We start from the raw sequence: 22,691 nt of genomic DNA, 5'->3' as shown, positions 1-22,691 counted from the left end.
GACAGAGCTCAAGGACATCTTTAACAACTGACTAAATGAGCCTGTTAGCGCTTGGGAGATGGGAATGCTGGGGATTTTATCATTTTGGCAGTTTGTGGGATTTATGTACAATCGTGGTGGTGGAGGAGAGTTATGGAAAGGTGGCCTTCCGCCGCTTGGTCCTCCTCCACTTATCCTCACAGACTGCCAGGTCCCCAGTCCTCCGATGACCCCTTCGGGGAGAGGGAGGAGGAAGAGAAAGAGGGCTCCTTCGGTGATGGATCCGGTGGTCCCTGTGCCGGTGGTCCGTGTTCCGGTGAACTCAGTTCCGGTAGTTCGTATTCCGGTGGATCATGTTCCAGTGGATTGTGTATCAGTGGTCCCTGCTCCACTGTCCCCCCGAGACGGCGGCGGAGGAGAAAGGCTTCCTCCACGCCAGTTCCGTTGGTCCCTGTGCCGGTGGTCCCGGTGGATCGTGTTCCGGTGGTCCCTGTGCCGGTGGATCGTGTTCCTGTGGTCCCTGTGCCGGTGGATCGTGTTCCGGTGGTCTCTGTGCCGGTGGATCGTGTTCCGGTGGTCCCTGTGCCGGTGGATCGTGTTCCGGTGGTCCCTGTGCCGGTGGATTGTGTTCCGGTGGTCCCTGTGCTGGTGGATCGTGTTCCGGTGGTCCCTTTGCCGGTGGTCCCTGTGCTGGTGGATCGTGTTCTGGTGGTCCCTTTGCCGGTGGATCGTGTTTCAATGGACCCTGCTCCTGCTCTGCCCGCACCAACCTGGCGCCCTGCTCTGACCGCACCGACCCGGCGGCCTGCTCTGACCGCGCCGACCCGGCGGCCTGCTCTGACTGCGCCGACCCGGCACCCTGCTCTGACCGTGCCGACCCGGCGCCCTGCTCTGACCGGGCCGTCCCGGCACCCTGCTTTGACCGCGCCGACCCGGCGTCCTGCTCTGACCGCGCCGCCCTGGGTGCCTGAACTTTGTGGGCCACCATGCCCTCTCGAAAATGTAGTTTTCCCCATTCCTCCCTTGTTGACCCCTCCCTTGTTTGTTCCTTCCTTCTCTGTTTCCCCTGTTCCTCCTGTCCTGCCCTGGTCTGTCCCTCCCGTCCCGCCCTGGTCTGTCCCGCCCGTCCTGTCCTGGTCTGTCCCGCCCGTCCCGCCCTGGTCTGTCCCTCCCGTCCCACCCTGGTCTGTCCCTCCCGTCCCACCCTGGTCTGTCTCTCCCGTCCCACCCTGGTCTGTCCCTCCTGCCCCGCCCTGGTCTGTCCCTCCCTGGTCTGTCCCGCCCGTCCCTAGTGGAGCGTCTGGTAGCCGCTCCTTAAGGAGGAGCGGCTCCTTAAGCCGCCTCCTCCCTTGTTATCTAATTAGTGTTTGATTTCTCCCACCTGTGTTTCCTCGTTCCCTGCCTCATTTGTTCCCTATTATAAGCTCCTGGTGTTTTTCAGTCTTTGTGGTATCGTTGTAATGTCTGCATCTCCCGTCCTCCTCGCATTTCTGTTCTGGTATGTATTTGAGTTTATGTTTTGATTATGTATTTTTGCCCCCTTGTGGGTTTTGTTTTGTATTTATGTTTATTTTTTATAATAAGTTATCACTTCTTTTGCACATGAGTCCTCGCACCATTTTCCTTTGTGTTTGTGCCGTGACATGGGGAAGACGGTGTTCACTTCGTTTCACAGCGGAATTGTTTATAAACAAATCTCCGGTGGATGCTGGATTTGTAGACATTTGAGATTAAAACAGAATGCTGTTTCTTCTATATTGGATCCGACAGGAGGAATGTTGCAACACACTTATGTGAGTAAAACGTGTTTTTTATATATAATAGTACTGCATTGTTATAGATCGTTTTGCTTATGTGTACGTGTCTAACAGAACATAGGCTACCTTAAGCACACTGGACTCCTGGGGCTGTGTGTTTTCCAGACGGTTTACCAAAACGTTAATCCTTCTGCAGGCCGATGAATCTCAAAATATTCCTTTCTTGTTCTGCGCTGTTGTCTCTCTCTTGACTTGACATTTGAAGGGTGCATGCGTGTGTGTGCGTGCGCGCGTAGTCCGTGCTTGTAACGACCGATCGTGCGGGCCATGTAATACAAAAATAATAGTCCAATCATTTGCGGATGGATGGGAAATAAATCATTGTGTTTGTTTGATACAGACGTTTACGAGCCCTGTGAGAGAATCATCCTGGTTGCCGCTTTCAAAACAATCCCTCCCTCGTGAAATGACAGGGGAGCTGAAGCTCATTAAATATGCAAATCTTATCCAATCCTAGCCGTAGGCATTTACTTCCAAGTGTTCAGTGCGGCATGCCCATCAAAACCCAGCATTTTGGAGAGAGCCTTAAAACCAGTGCAGAAAATAGCCTAGTCCTTATTAGTTATGATGTTTTTGAATGTAAAAACCACACAAACGTCATTAGTTAACCTCATGACCAGTTCATGATATCTTTAAAGGGATAGTTCACACAAAAATGACAAATCTGTTGGAAGACTACTCCGTAATCCAGCATTATAGGCTGGTTGTGAAAAGGGTGGAGACTGTTGCCCTTTAACAGGCTAGTTCACCCAAAAATTTAAATTAGCCCATGATTTATTCAGCCTCAAGTAATCCTAAGTATACAGGTACTGGTCATATAATTAGAATATTATCAAAAAGTTGATTTATTTCACTAATTCTATTCAAAAAGTGAAACTTGTATATTATATTTATTCATTACACACAGACTGATGTATTCCAAATGTTTATTTCTTTTCATTTAGATGATTATAACTGACAACTAAGGAAAATCTCAAATTCAGTATCTCAGAAAATTTGAATATTACTTGAGACCAATACAAAGAAAGGATTTTTAGAAATCTTGGCCAACTGAAATGTATGAAAATGAAAAGTATGAGTGTGCACAGCTTTTAATACTTAGTTGGGGCTTCTTTTGCCTGAATTACTGCAGGAATGCGGCGTGGCATGGAGTCGATCTGTCTGTGGCACTGCTCAGGTGTTATGAGAGCCCAGGTTGCTCTGATAGTGGCCTTCAGCTCTTCTGCTTTGTTTGGTCTGGCCTATTGCATCTTCCTCTTCACAATAGCCCATAGATTTACTTTTTATGGTCAGGTGAGTTTTCTAGCCAATTATGAACAGGGATACCGTGGTCCTTAAACCAGGTACTGGTTGCTTTGGCACTGTGTGCAGGTGCCAAGTCCTGTTGGAAAATGATATCTGCACCTCCATAAACTTACTGGTATACGGCTGCATTGTCCTTGGACCCCAGAAAACATAGTGGACAAACACCAGCAGATAACATGGCACCTCAAACCATCACTGACTGTGGAAACTTTACACTGGACCTCAAGCCACGTGGATTGTGTGCCTCAGCTCTCTTCCTCCAGCCTCTGGGACCCTGATTTCAAAAGGAAATGCAAAATTTACTTTCATCAGATAACATAACTTTGGACCACTCAGCAGTCCTTTTTGTCTTTAGACCAGGCAAGACACTTCTGACACTGCCTGTTGTTCAAGAGTGGCTTGACACAAGAAATGCGACAGCTGAAACCCATGTCTTGCACACGTCTGTGCGTAGTGGTTCTTGAAACACTGACTCCAGCTGCAGTCCACTCTTTGTGAATCTCCTGCACATTTTTGAATGGGTTTTGTTTCACAATCCTCTTCAGCGTGTGGTTATCCCTATTGCTTGTACACTTTTTTTCTACCACATCTTTTCCTTCCCTTCACATCTATATTAATGTGCTTGGACACAGAGCTCTGTGAACAGCCAGCCTCATTGGAAATGACCTTTTGTGTCTTGTGCAAGGTGTCAATGGGTTTATTTTGGACAACTATCAAGTCACCAGTCATCCCCATGATTATATCCCCATAAAGAATAATAATCCCTAATAAAGATCTTCTGAAGCACAGTGCCGCATTTTTGTAAGAAAAATATCCATCATTTAAACTTTATAAAGTAAATGATCTAGCTTCCGCCAGATTGGAAAAAGCATAACTGGTGTGCAATGTCGTCAGACGTAGCGTAAGGATTTTGAACTTCAAGAGGTGCTACACTTTCCGTGAGTTGAATTCAGAAGGCGATTCGCCGGATGCTAAATAATTTACTTTATAAAGTTTTAAATATAGATATTTTTTTACACATATGCTCAACTTCGCTCCAGAAGGCCTTCATTAACCCCCGCAGCTGTGTGGAGCAGATATTTGATGGATAGATACACTTTTATGGACTTTAAAAACAGAGCAACAGACATTGCCATTATAAAGCTTGGAAGAGCCAGGACATTTTTAATTTCACTCTGATTGTATTCGTCTGAAAGAAGAATGTCATATGATGACTTGAGGCTGAGTAAATCATGGGCTAATTTTCATTTTTGGGTGAACTAACCTTTTAAAGGGCAACAGTCTCCACCATTTTCACGATCAGCCTATAATGCTGGATCACAAACACTGATCAATGAACCAACAAAATAAAATTAAAATGTGTATTAAAATACATTCATCCAAATAACAATTTTAATACTATACTCCCATCACATGGTCATGTGTTTGACAATAATCTGATCACACACAAAAAAGGTCCCATTTGCACATGCATTTAGTGCTAAACACATGTGATTGAATTAGAGGATGGATGGATGATAGTGGGGTTATTTTGCCTTACAATTTACTTTATGTTAGAAATTAAATGTATTTTCCTTTTCAGATTTGATTGTGGAAAATTCTTATAACCATGACATTAATCTGGGATCTTCAGTGGTTTTGCCCTGTCGTGTTCCTCCAAACTTAATAACTGAAGATCTGAAGGTGGAATGGAGAAGAACAGACTCAGAGACTCTGGTTCATCTGTATCAAGATGGTGAGAGTCGACCAGAGGTCCAGCATCAGGATTATCATGATAGAGCTCATTTCTTTACTGATCAGATTCAACATGGAAACTTCTCCCTCCATCTGAAGAAACTGAGAGCTGAAGATAAAGGAAAATACACTTGTACAGTTTACAGTGGGATTAGTTGTGTGTCTTCAGCTGAGTCAAATTTAGTTCTGGGTAAGTAAACAATAAAAAAAAAAGCATTTGTGAACATTTGCAATTATTTCCAAACAGGAAATAATTATATGAAATCTGAATATATTTGTAATCCTGAATGTGATTATAAATCTGAAGATATATTTATAACTATTTATTCAGGATTATATTAATTTAATCAGAGCTGAGTTCTGTATATTAAAATACTGTAAATATTCTCATGTCAAGAATTTTTTTTTTTTGCGTCGAGTGTGACGCAACCGTCTGAATCATTAATATGTAAGCCCCCAAAACAATTGTATATGCCTGCACATGTAAGGCCAAGCGGAACTGTTAGGATTAGGCTAGGATAATTATAAGGGCCCACACACTTTTGGGGCCCCAGAGATCAGTTTTATTAGTAGTAACATTAATGTAATATAAATTATAAATGTATAATGTATAATTGTAGACTGTATCAACCAAAGCTCAGCTTTGAGAAGGGGAATATGCAGGTCAGTACGGAAGAAGAAGGTGATGGAGATAAGAAGCAGGTATTGTGCTATTTTTAATACTGATATACACTACGGGTCAAAAGTTTGAGACGTTTGAGTTTCTGCTCACCAAGGCTGCATTTATTTGATCCAAAATACAGCAAAAACAATATTATTGTGTAATATTTTTACAATGTAAAATTATTATTTTTTCCAATTTGAATATATTAAAATATATATTTTATTCCTGTGATCAAAGGTTAATTTATCCTCATTACTCCAGTTTCAAGAGTCACATAATCCTTCAGAATCATTCAAATAGGAGGATTTGATGAGCAACAAACATTTATGATTATTATCAGTGTTCAAAACTGATAATTTAATGAATAGAAAGTTTTTTTAAAAAAAAAGTTTATCTGAAATCTAAAGCTTTTGCAACATTATAAATGTCTATACTGTCACTTGATCAATTTAATACAAGCTGTAAAAAAAATCAATTTGGCCAACAATTTTTTTTTTTGATGTGATCAGTCACTAGAATTTTTTTTATTGGAGACCTGATTTGTTTTTGTTTTTTTACAGTGCATCCTTGCTGAATAAATGTATTCATTGAGTTATTTCTCAAAAATAATAAACAAAACAAAACAAAAAAGTTCTTACCAACACAAACATTTTGAACAGTAGTAGCCTACAATGTTACAAAAGCTTTCTATTAAAAAAAAAATGCTGTTTTTTTTAACTTTCTATTAATCAAACAATCCTAAAAAAAATGTTTTACACAACTGCGTTCAACATTGATAATGATCATTAATGCTTCTTGAGCAGCCAATCCTCATCTGAGAATGATTAGTGAAGGATCATGTGACACTGAAGACTGGAGTATTGATGATAAATACAGCTTTGACCACAGGAATAAATGCAGACTGATCTCATGAAATGGCGTATGTATGACACGCCAATTCGTATGCCATTTTGGTGTGCTATAAAGACGCATAATCGCTTTTTAGCGTGTTTATCAATGCCATTTCTTTCTATCCCCCTACACTGCCCCTACCACTAAACCTACCCATCACACACACACATCGAACACACACTGCCCCTATACCTACCCATCACACACACACACACACACACACACATCAAACACACACTGCCCCTACCCATCACAAGAAACATTCTGCATTTTTACATTTTCAAAAAAACATTATTTAGTATGTTTATAAATCCATTTACCTTGTGGACACACACACATATTCAGACACATTTTGAATGCGTAACTCAAACTCTTCCCTAAACCTACACATTTGTGTATTATAAAAAACAGGATAACCGGCAGATACGACTGCAGGCAACATTTTTCAGAAAGTACAAATACAAGTGTCCCGAGGCCAAACGATTGATTTGTGTGAAGAAAATCCCCAAAAGCGATCAGAACTTCGACTCCATCCGCTCTTTACTATATTCACATAGAGAAGAGTTATTTTACATTTTAATTGTATTTCACAATATTACAGTTTCTTTAGGCTATTTTAACAACATAAATGCAGCATTGCAGAAGAGACTTCTTAAAAAACATTTAAAAAAATCATACCATTCTCAAACTTTTGTTTGAGTAGTGTATATATAATTAAATGGCTGACAATTATTTTAGATCGCTATAGGTTGGCCTGTATGTTTGGTACGATAGGCAACCTCCCAGCTAACAATTTTAGGTTATAAGAACGTTTCCCTAACGTTCCCATTAAGTTCTAAAAACGTTTTTGAACGTTCTAGGAACGTTGAAATGTCCAGTTTGTGGAACGTTGTATTAACGTTCTCATTAGGTTCTAAGAACGTTAAATAACGTTCTTATAAGGGTGTGGAGTATGATCAAATAAAATATTCCTGTTTTCTGCTTTACTGTACTTGCTTTTGTTTATTGACATCTTATTCTTTCTTAAAAAAAGCTAAAACCACTTTTATAATTGACTTTTATATTTATATTACATTTATATTTAGTACATAATTAGTTTACTAGATTTTTCTTCTGATTGTAAAAAAATTAATATATACACGAAAATAGCATTTAAGTGTCATTAAGTTGTCTCTGGATATACAAAATATGTATCTGAAGTTTGAGAAAAAAGCTGTATGACTAATTTGTAATGACTAATACTTTTGTTAATGTAGTAACGTTTTTAAAACGTTCCACTAACAATGTAAGAATAACGTTTTATAGCTAACGTTTTTAGAACGTTTCTCTATAGCAAAAAACGTTGGCACAACGTTCTAATAATGTTACTGCGAGAACGTTTTTTGATAACGTTGAGAGAACTTTCAGAGAACGTTAGCCAACGTTCTGAGAACGTTCCCTGTTAGCTGGGCTTATATTCTTTCATACGGCCCAAAATTGCTAGAGACGCCCCTGATCTGCAGAGGTATGAAGCTGGTGCTGAGAGCCCTGGGGAGCGAATGCTAATGAGAGAGACCTGCGCGAAACACCAGCCTCTGAGCTTTTATTATTCTCATTCTGCAGTCGAGTGTGTTTACATTTACGTTATAACATTACTCTAGGACTGCCTTCCACTTTTTATGCCCTTCACTCCCTAACTTCCCTCCGTCTCGTGAACTCGGATGTGTGTCATAGCTTATGTTGCACGATTGGCCACTACTGGCGGCACTCATGCATAAGGTTTAAATGAAACGCACTAAGCCCTTGGTGACTTGAAATTCACCATGGAGCTGATTTATTGTTTAAACCCGTTTGTACTTGTGCATTAGCTTAATGCACCGTTCTATATGAATATAAGTTGTTGTTGGAGAAGAAAATATATAAAATCCTATAAGTATAGGAGCTCTTGTAGAAAAATAAATTTTACACAAAAAAACAAGACAACAACATTTCAATATTATAAACTTTGACTGTGTACATAAGGTAACTACAAGTATTATGTGATTATATCTCAACGTAATTAATATCTTGTACACTGTGATTAATTCTCAAAATAACTAATCTTGTGACTTTGGCAGTTTGATAAAGGCTCAGAACCTCTGATTCGAAACTTAACAATAAAAAATTAAGCAGTGTTTCGAAATTGCCCATCACTAATTAGAATATTTTTTTTTTAAATAAAAACAGGATGATTAAATGACTGTTGGTAAATGACATGCGATTAATTGTAAAACATATTTTATGATGGAGAAAGCTCTTTCTGGTTATGTAAGCAATTTGACAAAATTGTGTTGTCAGTCTGAGGCATTGTAAAAACATTACTCATGAGAAAACAAGCCATTCAAACAATAAGGAATAAATTAATATATCCAAACAGTTGCTCCTCGGTCTAATAAAACATACAATATGAAAGCGTCTTTGGTGTTTCCATGGTTTCTAAAATGTAGAAACTAGGAATATATATTGTTAGGTGTTGACAGTTTTGACCCATAGACGAGATATGCGAAATGAAGACCAGGAGTCAGGATGTTCAATCATCGGAGAGAATATTACTGAATTTATCCTAGGCTATATATTAAAGTAATAAATAATGTTGAGATGTGCATGCTGTGGATTAAATTGTGTTAGTTTTTATTCCCAAACGAACACATTTAAAGCTAAGCATTTGGCCTTATTTTTAATGCAACATTACATATGTTATAATTTTTAAATAACTTTTCGAAACACACTGGTGCTCATCACTCAACACAGCAGAATATCACATCGCAGATCTTTTGCTATAATACAACACACCACTCCCACCTTGTGGATTATTACCTTTATGACACGAGTAAACACAACGCAATGTACTAATCAATGTAATCAGTAGCTACATAATGTTATTTAAACATTTATTAACCTGTAATTTTTTAAAAATCATTCTTAAATGTTTTTGACTGGGTCTGCAGGAGACATTTAATCATATGCATCCAAATGTTGTCACTCGTCGATTATTGGTGGAAAATGTCCTCACGTCACAACCCTACACAACAGCGCAGATTTGACTAGGAGCGGGTACAATTCAGATATCTTAAAATAGAGTTGTGACTAGTCGAAATTGAATTAGAGATATCTCTAATTACCTTTGCGTATGTGTGACGCGTCTATTGAAGATATCTCTGACGTCATTACAGATATCTTTAAAAGAGTTTTGACTAGTCAAAATGTGTTTAGAGATATCTCGAATCAGATTTCTTACTAGTGCAATTATAATTGCAGATATCTCTAATTTTCATTTTGACTAGTCGAATTATAATTATCACTAGTCAAAATACAATTGTTACTATCTTTAAATATATTTATAGATAGTCAGACAAAGGTTTAAATGCTAAAATGGCTTGCGATACATGTCTCCTCTAAAGTTAGTGCAGCAGTGAGCTTATCAATAGAACAAGATATCAACACCACATGACAAACGAATCTCCAGAAAGAAAAGTATGACTAATATCATCTACCTCATTCTATAAAGAAATATAAAGACAAAAAATGTTCTATCAATGGGAAAAATCACACTATATAAATGGGAAGAAATCACAATTAGGAGACTCAAATCCTCCCACCCCTTCCTGTCCTGGGGTTAATAACAACAGGCAGGATTCACCTCTTGGAAGTTCTTACTTTCTCTCCAAGGCCCTGTTGGTCAGGACCCAGAGATAGAGGTCAGGCTATCTATGTCAGGCTATCTATTGTCAGACCGTCTCTGGAAAGCAAATTAGACACCATACAGCAGACATAGAGTCGAAATCATATTAAATAATAGTTAAATGTATTAATGATCAAGTAAAATTGATTGTCAATAATTATTCATTTTGAAAGGATAGTAACTGATTATTTAATTCATGAGGTTATTAAAAAAATAATTCAAAAGGATAAGATGCATATGATGAAGAGGCAAGGGTGTCGGCCCACTACCCCTTCAATATATATATATATATATATATATATATATATATATATATATATATATATATATATATATATATATATATATGTGTGTGTGTGTGTGTGTGTGTGCGCACACATAGTATATTTAATTAATATACTAATTAATTAATGCAATTAATTAATAGCCAATGAATGATCGAGTAGCTGTTATTCAAGTGTGATTATGTTTTGAGTTTTGTGGCTATGTTATTTTTATTTTCTATTAAAAGTTCTTCCACATTTATTTATAGGTTTACGTTTACTTATGACTGGTGAGGTCTTTCCTCTTGGAGGTTCAGTGGTTTTGCCCTGTGAGTTTGAAGATTTGTTACAGAAATGTCTGAAGGTGGAATGGAGAAAAATAACTGGAGACTCAGAGACTCTGGTTCTTCTGTATGAATATGGAGAGATTCAACAGCATCAGGATTATCGTGATAGAGCTCATTTCTTTACTGATCAGATTCAACATGGAAACTTCTCCCTCCGTCTGGAGAATCTAAAAGATGAAGATGAAGGAGAATACACATGTAAAGTTTACACTGCCCAGGGTTGTGTGTATTCAACCAACACAGAGTTGAAACTGGGTAAGTAAACTCTGCTTCTGTTGTAGCCCTGATCAATATGATTTTCATTAATCATAGAATATGAAATAGTATTTCCAGATTTTAAAAAATATATTAGTTTGATGTTGAATATTTAAGTGATAAATATAATTGTCTGGGCTGGCATTAATTATGCACATACTATTAATAATTTTAAAGTACACCAGTTACATCTTATCATGTGTTTAGCTTTATCAGCTACACTGTGGGTTTGTGGTGCTCGGTTTGGAGACGTGCGTGTCTATAGAAAGTAATTTCCTACTAAATTAAAGAGCAGAAGACAATGCATTAAATATGCATTAAATATATTAGCAGATAATGTCAGAAAAGAAATCCAAATTTGTGGAAGGAATCTTTGTGATTTTGACCTCTGCGAAGCAAGTCTAAATTCAGTCCGCTCATAAGTCATGGATTTAACCAGTAGATTATCCTACATGACGTCTCTGACAATTATAGTTAATACTGCCATGACGTGTCAGTAGTTTAATTAATGATTAATTGTATTGACAGTCTTTATCATTTATCAGAGTCTGCATCTAATTAGTCTTGAATAATTCACCACTGCAGTGCACAACACAATGCAGGACAGAAGTGCTCTGTCACTTGGTCTAATTCACCACACTGTAAAAATTATTTAGAAAAAAAGTTGCCTGGTTGCCTCGAAATTTTGAGTTCATTGAAATTAAAATTTTGAGTTAATACAATGAACATTTTTTGAGATTCGACAACCTTTATTAAAATATTATTAAAAGATTCTGTAAGCATATTGGGTAATTGTGTGTGTTTTATTTCTGATGACACAGTGAAACTATTTTTTTAATGATTTATCAATTTTTTTATGTGGTTCAGATACAATAATATTTTGAGTTTCTATTTATTAAACAAATTTCCTTCATTGTATCAACTCAAATTTTTAATTTCAATAAACTCACAATTTTAAGGCAACCAGGTTACTTACTTTTTTAAGTTAAACCAACAATATTTTTTTTACAGTGCAGCTCATTCATGTCTGTATAATAGTACATGCTTGCACACACATCCCAGACCTCCTTCACCCTGTCACTTCCAATGCAAGTTGGGATTTATCACAAAAAAAACTTGACATGAAACTTTGTGCACCTGTACATAAACTCTGACCCATGCGTCTGGACAGTTTGGCGACATCGATGGTGAGCTGAGGAACTGACTGCAGATGAAGGAAAACCACTTTAAATCATAAATAGAGTGCATGTTCACAATGAGAGTGTAGATACATCTGATATACACATTTAGATTAAATATGCCATTCTCATTAATGGAGTTAAGCACTTGAATTACATGAAATCATTATCCAGAAATTACAAAAACAATTATATTCTAATAAATATAAATATTTGTGAGTGATGCGATGCTTTCAACACTTTTCTGTGGCATGTTGTGTTATGTTTTAAGGACTGCGTATGATAATAGCAGAACTCATGATCTGAGAACATTTATAAAAGCTACATATAGTTTAACTAAGACCTACTCCTGGCTTAATCGAAGCCCTGTCTGTGTCACTAACCTGACAAATCCATTGAGTATTTCATCTTCAAAAGTGCTCACTGTAACAGTGTTAACATGATTTTCTCAGATGGGCTGATTAATAATAATAATAATAATAATAATAATAATAATAATAATAATAATAATAACAATAATAATAACAAACAAACAAATAAAAAAAGATATATAATGTCATTACACACCTGTTCATCTTGAAACTACACAAGCTTTATTTATTTTCTCTCTTTGATTGTTTTTAGGCTTTGTTGTGCACAGTCCCTCTGCTCCTCTGGGATCTTCAGTGGTTTTGTCCTGTTATGTTGATGAACTTGTACCAGTGGAGGGTCTGAAGGTGGAATGGAGAAGAACAGGCCCTGAGACTCATCTGGTTCATCTGTATCAAGATGGTGAGAGTCGACCAGAGGTCCAGCATCAGGATTATCGTGCTAGAGCTCATTTCTTTACTGATCAGATTCAACATGGAAACTTCTCCCTCCGTCTGGACAATCTGAGAGCTGAAGATGAGGGAAAATACACATGTACAGTTTACAGCAATAGTAGTGTGTCTTCAGCCGAGATAACTTTGGTGCTGAGACTATTAGGTAAGTCAGTAGAAGACCTGCTCTAATCCTTAATCAATTGTTCAGTTATTTATAATATTACATTATTTCAATACAGTTTTGAGTTTGATTCATAAGTTATAAATGTCATTGTCAGAAAGTACAGAGACGTCCATTTAAATAAAATCAGATTACTTATAGTAGTATTTTTAATAATGATCAAATATTTAATTCAGAATACATTTACCCATTTGAGTTGGAGTAATTTTGTTTTTTCCCTCTAGACACAGTCTTTAGTCTTCAGAAGTCTCTAGTCATCTGTCCAAATATTCTGATGTTTCTTGCTTTTGTCCTCTGGGGTGTTTCTGAAGGTGAGTGTCTCAGTACTGAGTGTATGCATCATAATATCATATGTATGTGTTTATTAATACAGCAGTTATGATTATCTGTTTGTGTTTCAGGATCTGTGAATGAGTCGGTCTGTTGCTCTGCTCTTTTTTTTCTGAGACCTCTCCTGATACTCTGGGCGGCTCCGTATATGAATATGAAGTTCACAGGTAAGATTCATTTGATCAGTTTATTAGAGATCAGGAGATGAATTAATACCCAGATATTTAGACTTCATATAATCTTGTGGGATTTACCAAAATACATTTTCAGTTCCAGTCCTTGACTCTGATTGGTTGAACCGTTGTGAATGACACCTGTGACCTCATTACATCAGTATATTTGGACTAACTAATAAAGCCATAATTATTGCTTAATCCTTTATTCATTCATGTTTAAGTGGCATGTGTTTCATTGTGTAGTTGTGTATGATAACGTGATTGTAATTATTCTCTTTTCTGTTTTACAGGCAAGATTAAAACATGGATTCTGAAATACAGTTATATTGCAGAATATGTTGTTTTCTCAATCGTTGTTTATTCAGGTAAACAAATACAGTTGTCTGTTAACCTTTATTATTATGAAAACATTTAAAATACATTAACAGATGAGCACATAACATTGAGAAACATATGATTTTCAGAATATGAATGTAATTGATCAGAATATTGTGCAGCTAAAAACATGAGATAAATCATAACCATGATTTATGCATCTAGTATCTAGTGAATGACAGACAGATTTTATTCCATAATCTTATTTAACACGTCCTGATCTACAGCTGATTATCAACCTGCATTAAATGTCACACTAAATATCATGTTACATTCACAAAGTTTAAAATGACACACATTACTGCTCATCGTAAAACCGTTTTTGAGCAGCATTGAGTATAATGAACGCACACATCCGGTTTATACACACAAACAAACTGTCACTATTCATGGATTCACTGACTGCCACAGATTACCACTCAGCTGATAACCAGCTCCAGCTGCCACTTGTTACTTGGGTTCTACACAAATTTTGTTGTTGTACGAACTTGCAGCCAATTTTTTTTTCTCTCGGGAGAAATTGAGTGGAATTCGTGGATGCTCGTATGGCCGTGGCTCGCAGCATGTGAGAGGCAATGTGAAACGAGCCGAGCACGTTAGGAGCACCTCACAACCTAACGAAAATTTTTAAAGGGATCCCCTGGTGTTGAGACTTGTATGGCTTAATATAACATAAATGATGTCTCTTACTGAAATATGTAGTAGAAAACCCATGAAAGATCTACGTTATTTAAAAAATCGATTTTATATTTGGACCATGGGCGGCGCCATTTTGTTTGCGTTCTAGGTTGATGACGTAGATTGGTTGAACTCCTCAATCAGCTGGCGTTACCCGTAGCTATTTTTACCACAACGCAACTCGAAAATTGTTTCAGAGTTAAACAAAACCAATGAATTGCTTTGTAATTGTACTTAAAACACACTCAAACATACATGTGCACACAAACTCACCTACACAAGTCACAAACATCGGCGGGCGGGCACACACACCTGACAGACTGCGCTGTCTCAATCGAGATGTTGGGCTGCTCAGTCTCCACGACAGGGGCTGAATCTGAAATCGACCCCTATACCCTGAAATAGGGCATTATTTGAAGGGACGGCCATTTGTAGAGTTGTCCGACACCATAGTGGACAAGTTTGAGTGCAGTCATTCAGTCTCACGTTACACCGCAATAACGAGTGTACAGCCGATTTACAAACAGCTGTCCGACTTCACGCAGTCGTCTTCATTCACTTCTTTAAGTTGTATTAGTGAACAACAGTAGCGAATGTTATTGTGTCTTAAAAGTGAAAGTTTAAAGATTGAGGTTAATTCACTGAGCTTGTGCTCAAACTTTAATGCACAAACCAATCCATCATCACCAAAACATCCTGCCTCTCTTCCTCACGTTACCCTATATCCCATCGTCCTACATAGATATTTCCCTCTGCTGGATACATTAGGCATTACAGTTAATCTACTGCATATCAACAGTCTATCTATGATATCAACACAGGGATTGAGGGTTATGTATGCGCGCACGCAGTGCGTGTGTGTGTGTGTGTAATTCGCGCCGATCTGTTGGGGTGTGTGTGTGTTCGCGCCGATCTGTTGGGGTGTGTGTGTGTGTGTGTTCGCGCCGATCTGTTGGGGTGTGTGTGTGTGTGTGTGTGTGTGTGTGTTCGCGCCGATCTGTTGGGGTGTGTGTGAGTCTGTGTGAGAGAGAGAGTTTGTGTGCACATGTATGTTTGGGTGCGTGAAGTCGGACAGCTGTTTGTAAATCGGCTGTACACTCGTTATTGCGGTGGAACGTGAGACTGAATGACTGCACTCGAACATGTCCACTATGGTGTCGGACAACTCTACAAATGGCCGTCCCTTCAAATAATGCCCTATCTCAGGGTATAGGGGTCGATTTCAGATTCAGCCCCTGTCGTGGAGACTGAGCAGCCCAACATCTCGATTGAGACAGCGCAGTCTGTCAGGTGTGTGTGCCCGCCCGCCGATGTTTGTGACTTGTGTAGGTGAGTTTGTGTGCACATGTATGTTTGAGTGTGTTTTAAGTACAATTACAAAGCAATTCATTGGTTTTGTTTAACTCTGAAACAATTTTAGAGTTGCGTTGTGGTAAAAATAGCTACGGGTAATGCCAGCTGATTGACGAGTGCAACCACTCTACGTCATCAACCTAGAACGCAAACAAAATGGCGCCGCCCATGGTCCAAATATAAAATCAATTTTTTAAATAATGTAGATCTTTCATGGGTTTTCTACTACATATTTCAGTAAGAGACATCATTTATGTTATATTAAGCCATACAAGTCTCAACACCATGGGATCCCTTTAAGCATGTTTAAAAAATGTGGGGAGTTTTTAGCTGTTAGGCTAAAACTCACAGAAGGAAAAACAACTTTGAGGAGACGAGTAGTGAGAATATCCAGTGTACATCTACCTCCATTCATTTTGGAGACAATGTCAGCCAGCTATGTCATACCCATCTGAGACACTGTCTTTAAAAAATATGACGAATATAATTCTGTAAAACGGTTTGCAGTTGCGGAATTGATGGACCTAGCAAACATCATCAAATACCACTAGTAATGGTTGTAGATGCCAACATTTGAAACCCCCAAATTAAATACAGAAATAACATATGATAAGACAAGATGTATGTCAAATTTATGACCTTTGTTGTGAGTAGAAGCAGTGACGTGTGAAATTCGAGGTCTCAATAAGAGAGATAAATTTGCATAAGAGAGGGCGATGAGTGGAAGATTGTGTTCAATACCCCTAGGGGCTATTTTGAATACTTGGTCATGCCCTTCGGGCTGTCCAACTCCCCTGTGGTTTTCCAACCACTAGTCAATGACATGCTGAGAAACATGGTAGATCAGTTCATTTATGTTAGGCTGGATGACATACTGATATTTTCGTCTTCTCTCCAGGAACACATTCAGCACATCAGGCGAGTGCTCCAGAGGTTGCTAGTGAATGGGCTTTTTGTCAAAGCGGAGAAATGCGCTTTTCATGCACAGTCTGTTCCTTTCGTAGGTTACATTGTCTCGTCCGAGGGAATGCGCATGGATCCCGAGAAGGTTAAGGCTGTGGCAGATTTGCCAAGTCCAGATTCCTGTAAGGCCCTACAGGGGTTTCTGGGGTTTGCCAATTTCTACTGCCGTTTTATTCACAATTTCAGCCAACTAGCCGCTCCTCTGACAGCCTTGACCTCCCGAGGACTACGTTCAGGTGGTCTGGTGTAACCGAGGTCTGGTGTAAACCCTACATATTTTCCAACCTCAAGAGTCACTTTGTTTCAGCTCCCATTTTAAATATCTCTGATACATCACGTCAGTTCGTGGTGGAGGTCAATGTGTCAGAGGTTGGGGTAGGAGAGGTTCTATCCCAGCGCTCTTCCTCGGATGACGATGCATCCTTGCGTGTTTCTTTCACATCGTCTATCGCCTGCCGAATGTAACTATAACATTGGTAACAGAGAGTTGTTGATGGTCAAGCTTGCATTGAAAGAGTTGCATCATTGGTAAGAGGGGTCATGGGTACTTTTCATTTTCTGAACCAATCATAAGAACCTGGAATATATTAGATCCGCCAAAAGACGGATTCTAGTCTCCAGGCAGGCTTGGTGGGCTCTGTTTTTCGGTCGCTTCGATTTTTTGCTTTCTTACTGTCCAGGTTCCAAGAACATCAAACCAGATGCGTTGTCTTGTGTTTTTGACCGTTCTGAATGCCTGTTCACTCCCGAGTGCATTTTAGCAGAGAACATCGTCTCCACACTCACATGGGAGATTGAATCGAAGGTCAAATTGTCCTTAGAAGGAGTAATGCCTCTGGCGGTGGTCCACTGAGTTGGTTGTTTGTGCCGGAAGGATTACGGTCCGACGTTATTCGATGGGGTCATTGTTCTAACGTGGCATATCAATCCAGAAGTTAACCGTACTAGTTTTTTGGTCAAGCAACGATTCTGGTGGGCATATCTGTGCCACTGGTACCTCCAATCGTCCTCCAGATGGGTTACTCCAACCGCTGTGTGTTCCTTCGAGACCCTGGTCCCACATAGTGCTACATTTTATTACTGCTCTCCCAGGGCAAGAGGGTTGTTTTGTCCGTCGTGGACAGGTTCTCAAAGGCAACTAATTTTATTCCCCCTCCCAAATTACCTTCTACCAAGGAGACAGCAGTGGCTGTCGTAGATCACGTCTTTTGCTTACATGGCCTCCCAATGGATGTGGTCTTTGACAGAGGGCCCCAATTTGTGTCCAAATTCACGTGTGTGGAGTTTTTTTATTTTATTTTTTTACTTAATTTTAATTTTCCATTTTTTCTTTTTAAGAACAAAGATACATACATCCTGTGTATAACATATATCATACATGTCTGTTCTTACATTTTTTGCAGGTCCACCTAATCACAACTATATACTAAAAACATATTTAACAAACATTATACAACAATAATCTTCACAGGAAATACAAACAAAACAAAAAAACCCACTATAAATAAGTTAATACTTGAATCCAACCAAGGAGAGTGGGACCTTTTATTTATTCATTTTAATTATAGTTGTTTCTTTTGCTGTATATATTACTAGATTTCCCATGTCTGGAAAGCCATCAGTCCCAGTCCAAAGCCATTCCTTCTAACTATCTTTTTTAAATAATGCCTGTTGCAATCTAAGAATATATGTTATTTTTTCCATAACATATATTTTTTTAATTAAAGATAACCATTTATTACAGTTTGGAGGCTCTCTTAGGAGCCAAGTTTTTGTGATAGCTTTTTTTTGCAGATCGGATTGAGCATTTCCAGCTGAATTCTCTCCAATTAAGTGAATTCGTTACTTTATGCAAGTCAATAAAAATATTTCTCCAGGTCTCTTCATTTATTTCTTTGTTACACTTATTTTCCCATTTGTGCCTTGTGTGTTCAATATTATATATTTTTTTAATTTCAAATAAGGCCTGATATAAAGTAGAGACCGGTTTACGTGCCTTCTCATTAAACTGAATTATTTTAAAGTACTGTTCTACTGGTGATAACTGGTTTAGAATTTATTTTGAATTTGGATGTTTGAGAAGAAAATTTCTTATTTGAAGATATCGGAAAAAATCAGCGCTTGGTAAACCAAACTCTAATTCCAGCTGTTCAAAGGTTTTCAATGTAGTACCAACTTGCAATTGATGAATAAATGTAAATTGTATAGTTTCTACCTCTGAAAACCTGAATCTAACTGTAGGGGTATACATTTCTTTAAACATGAGATAACTGACAGGGCAGAGTCGGCAGTTAAAAGACCAAAACTCGGCTGAACTTCTCTACAGACTTAGAGTAATCATTGTCCACCTCCCTAAATGGCTATTACAACTCTTCTCTTCACAAAAAGGAATAGCTGACAATGGCACACATGCACAATTATTCTTCTCTTTTTCAAGCCATCCTCTATCAGACCTATCTTATATCCACACTGTCATCGCTATTAATTGACATGCTAACTAATAGTGTTTGAAATTTGGTAAGGCCCAGCCTCCTTGAGATTTTTGTAACTGTAGGACTATGTATCTAACTCAAGGGCATCTTCCCTGCCAGATAAATCGGGAAGTTAGTCTATCCAATTGAGTAAACATGGACCTTGGAGGTGTGATGGGTAGTATCTGGAATAGAAACATCAATCTGGGAAGGATATTCATTCTAATTGACTCTATTCTTCCGCCCATAGAGAGTGGCAACATAGACCATCTGAAAAGATCATTTGTAATCTTTTAATGAGCTTAATATAGTTTAGCAGGGCTATTCAAATCTTACCCTGGAGGGCCAATGCGGTGCAGAGTTTAGCTCCAACCCTGATCAGACACACCTGAACATGCTAATCAGTGTCTTCAGGATCATTAGAAAATCACATGTGTGTGAGTTTGATCAGGGTTGGAGCGAAACTCTGCACCGCATTGGCCCTCCAGGGTAAGATTTGAATAGCCATGGTTTAGAGCCTCGTATAATGTATCAGATTTTTGCTCCCAATTACGTTATGCCTTCTCTTGGCGATCTAAAATGAAAGACAGCCTTTATGTGAGGGGAAATGAGGGCATTTAAAGCTAGGGCTTCAATTGTATTAACTTTGATTTTATACCCTGATTGATTTCCATATTGTTTAATTTCCTCCATTAATATTGGAACTGAACTTAGAGGACCTGAAACATATACAAGGACATCATCTGTATAAAGGGACAATTTGTGTACATAATTATCTATTCTTTTAATTTGTGAGTTATCTCTAATAGTCTGAACTAGGGGCTCTATATTCATAGCGAACAATAGCGGGATAGAGGTCTAGAGGTGTCTTGTCCCCCTACTTAATTGAAATGTCTGTGACAGACAGCCAGTTACTCTGACCATGGTCTTTGGGTCTGAGTATAACATTTGGATCCACTTAACAAATTGGGGGCCAAGTCCACATTTCTCTAACACCTTAAATAAAAAAGGCCAAGATACGCGGTCAAATGCTTTCTCTGCATCTAACAATAGTACCATGCAAGGAAGTTGTTGAAAGGAGCTATTGAGTAGCCTTCGAATATTATCTTGCACGTGCCGCCCGATCACAAATCCAGTCTGATCTGGATTTATCAGATGCCCAACAATTCTCTCTATACACCTATAGACGTTAACAATTTGCAATCTGTATTAGGGAGGGCAACTGGCATGTATGAGGCCCAATCCCTAGGGTCCTTCCCCTCTTTATGAATGACTGAAATTATTGCCTCCTTCCAGTTCGAGTTTGTTTTGCTTTTCTAGGCACTTAAAGCACTTTACATATAGGAGGGGGAATCGCCTCAACCACCACCAATATGCAGCATCCACCTGGCATCCTTACACACACACACACACACACACACACACACACTCATACACACACTATAATATTTACTCTATGTTTTTTTTGAATATTTTCTGTTGTGTTCCACAAAACCTCATCATGTTTTAAAGTCATGACACACACTTGACACTTCAGAAGCACAAAGGTCATGGAGTCAGAATCAGATTATATCAGACACTGTCAGTGTAAATCAAGAAAAACAAGAGGATTGACATGAATCCATCCGTTAAACGACAGGAGTGTGTGTCTTTCTTCTTCTGTGTTTATAGTTTGATTGAGTTTTTATTTGATTATATTTTTTTGTTCTCTTTCTTTCCTCCAGCTCTTTTTTCAATTGCTTGGCAGAAACTTCTGAATTACGCTGAGTTTGACAGAGTCGTGATTATAGTCCTGTTTTCAATTGTGTTTCTGGGCTGCCTCTGCAAAATTATTTACAGTAAGTATTTCTGTGATTTATAGTTTTTGCCTATTGCTTGAAAACTTTGTGCAAAAATTTGGCTCATTCTGTCAAAATGTTACACACAAGCACACAAGACAGAACACTGGGGAAATAAACTATTCACATATATGTCGAATTTAAACTCTGCTATCAAAACCTAACAATCAAAATGTCACTCTGATGACAAAATGATACACACTTGCATCATATGAATACACTTTCAGATTAGCAGCAAACTAAAGCACACTAATGTAGTTTATATAAAACACTGCAGTCTTTAATTTTCGCTGTTTTTATTCAGTTAGCATTTTTTGAAGCAATGCAACACTTCGTTTTTGTTCTTTTTTTTTCAACAAAGGTTTTCACAACAACCACAAATGAAAGTACTGAAAGGTTACAAATGGCATAAACTCAATACTGTACATCACAGTACTATAGACCCTTTTACTGTTTGTATACAATGATGACGTAGCAACGTATGTGCGCGCATTTTGGCAACATACTGTGGTGAGAATCAAGAAAGTTATCAAGAAAGACAAACCGAGAAAGTTATTTTGAAAAGTTGACTTTATCAAATGGTATTCGGCTACCAGATCCGTGTACAATAGTGGAGTGGATAGAAGACGTTAGCAGATGGCCATATATAACTTAGTGGTCGGATATATACGTTTTTAGTTGAGAAACCGAGCGTGTACACCCGAGACAAGCATATAAATCACTGGATGCTTATGAATACGTTGTCTGTGGGCATGTACAGAATGTCCAATACAATTTTCTACATATATTCTTATTCTTCACACAGACATTATCCTTTTCCTTACATTTTATGTTGTTATTGATTCGTATGTTTCGACACACTTCTGTTTAAAGTTTAATTTTGTAATGCTATAGTACTTTAATAGCAACTATGTTGCTTGTATACATTTCTCAGATGGTTATTTTGCAATTAAACTATTAATAAAATCATTACAAATGAAATTGATAAGTACTGTGATTATTGATATGATAATCTGGGGGTGGGGGGTACATTATACACAACAGTGGCAGCCAATGTTGGGAGGGTTATTTTAAAGCATTAAGTTTCAAGTGCAGTAAATGTTTTACAAATGAAATTTTTGTATGCAAGCATTTTTATGTCCTCGCTCAATCAATGCATTTAATACCTGCCACAGGTACCGCAAGTTCTTCTGAAACGGCCGGGATCCTGTGGGAATCCTATAAAACTTAAGCCCATTGGTGGAATAGCGATTAGTGCAACCGAAAACGCAACAGCCAGACATTTTGATGCTGGGAAACCGTTTTGATAAACTTTCGGAGTTGCTAACACATTAGAACACTAGGGAACAACACCACTTCTGTTGTGCGCGCAACTCTTTGATCACGTGGG

At 38.3% G+C, this 22,691-nt stretch overlaps 1 protein-coding gene across 1 annotated transcript in view; it reads left to right on the top strand.

Moving 5' to 3' along the window:
- The first annotated feature begins 10,639 nt into the window (after positions 1 to 10,639).
- LOC137048646 (uncharacterized) overlaps positions 10,640 to 22,691 on the top strand; it is a 59,687-nt gene continuing 47,635 nt past the window's right edge. Inside the window, exons 1-6 of the mRNA XM_067426827.1 lie at positions 10,640 to 10,955; positions 12,758 to 13,099; positions 13,342 to 13,428; positions 13,519 to 13,614; positions 13,914 to 13,988; positions 21,188 to 21,301. Coding sequence (XP_067282928.1) covers positions 13,392 to 13,428; positions 13,519 to 13,614; positions 13,914 to 13,988; positions 21,188 to 21,301 — 322 coding nt within the window. The 5' untranslated portion in view covers positions 10,640 to 10,955; positions 12,758 to 13,099; positions 13,342 to 13,391. The remainder of the gene's footprint in view (positions 10,956 to 12,757; positions 13,100 to 13,341; positions 13,429 to 13,518; positions 13,615 to 13,913; positions 13,989 to 21,187; positions 21,302 to 22,691) is intronic.

Source organism: Pseudorasbora parva, chromosome 2, assembly GCF_024679245.1.
Source record: "Pseudorasbora parva isolate DD20220531a chromosome 2, ASM2467924v1, whole genome shotgun sequence".
NCBI classification, from domain to species: domain Eukaryota; kingdom Metazoa; phylum Chordata; class Actinopteri; order Cypriniformes; family Gobionidae; genus Pseudorasbora; species Pseudorasbora parva.
Note: the sequence above shows the minus strand (reverse complement) of the source record. Positions and strands in the feature narration are given on the sequence as shown.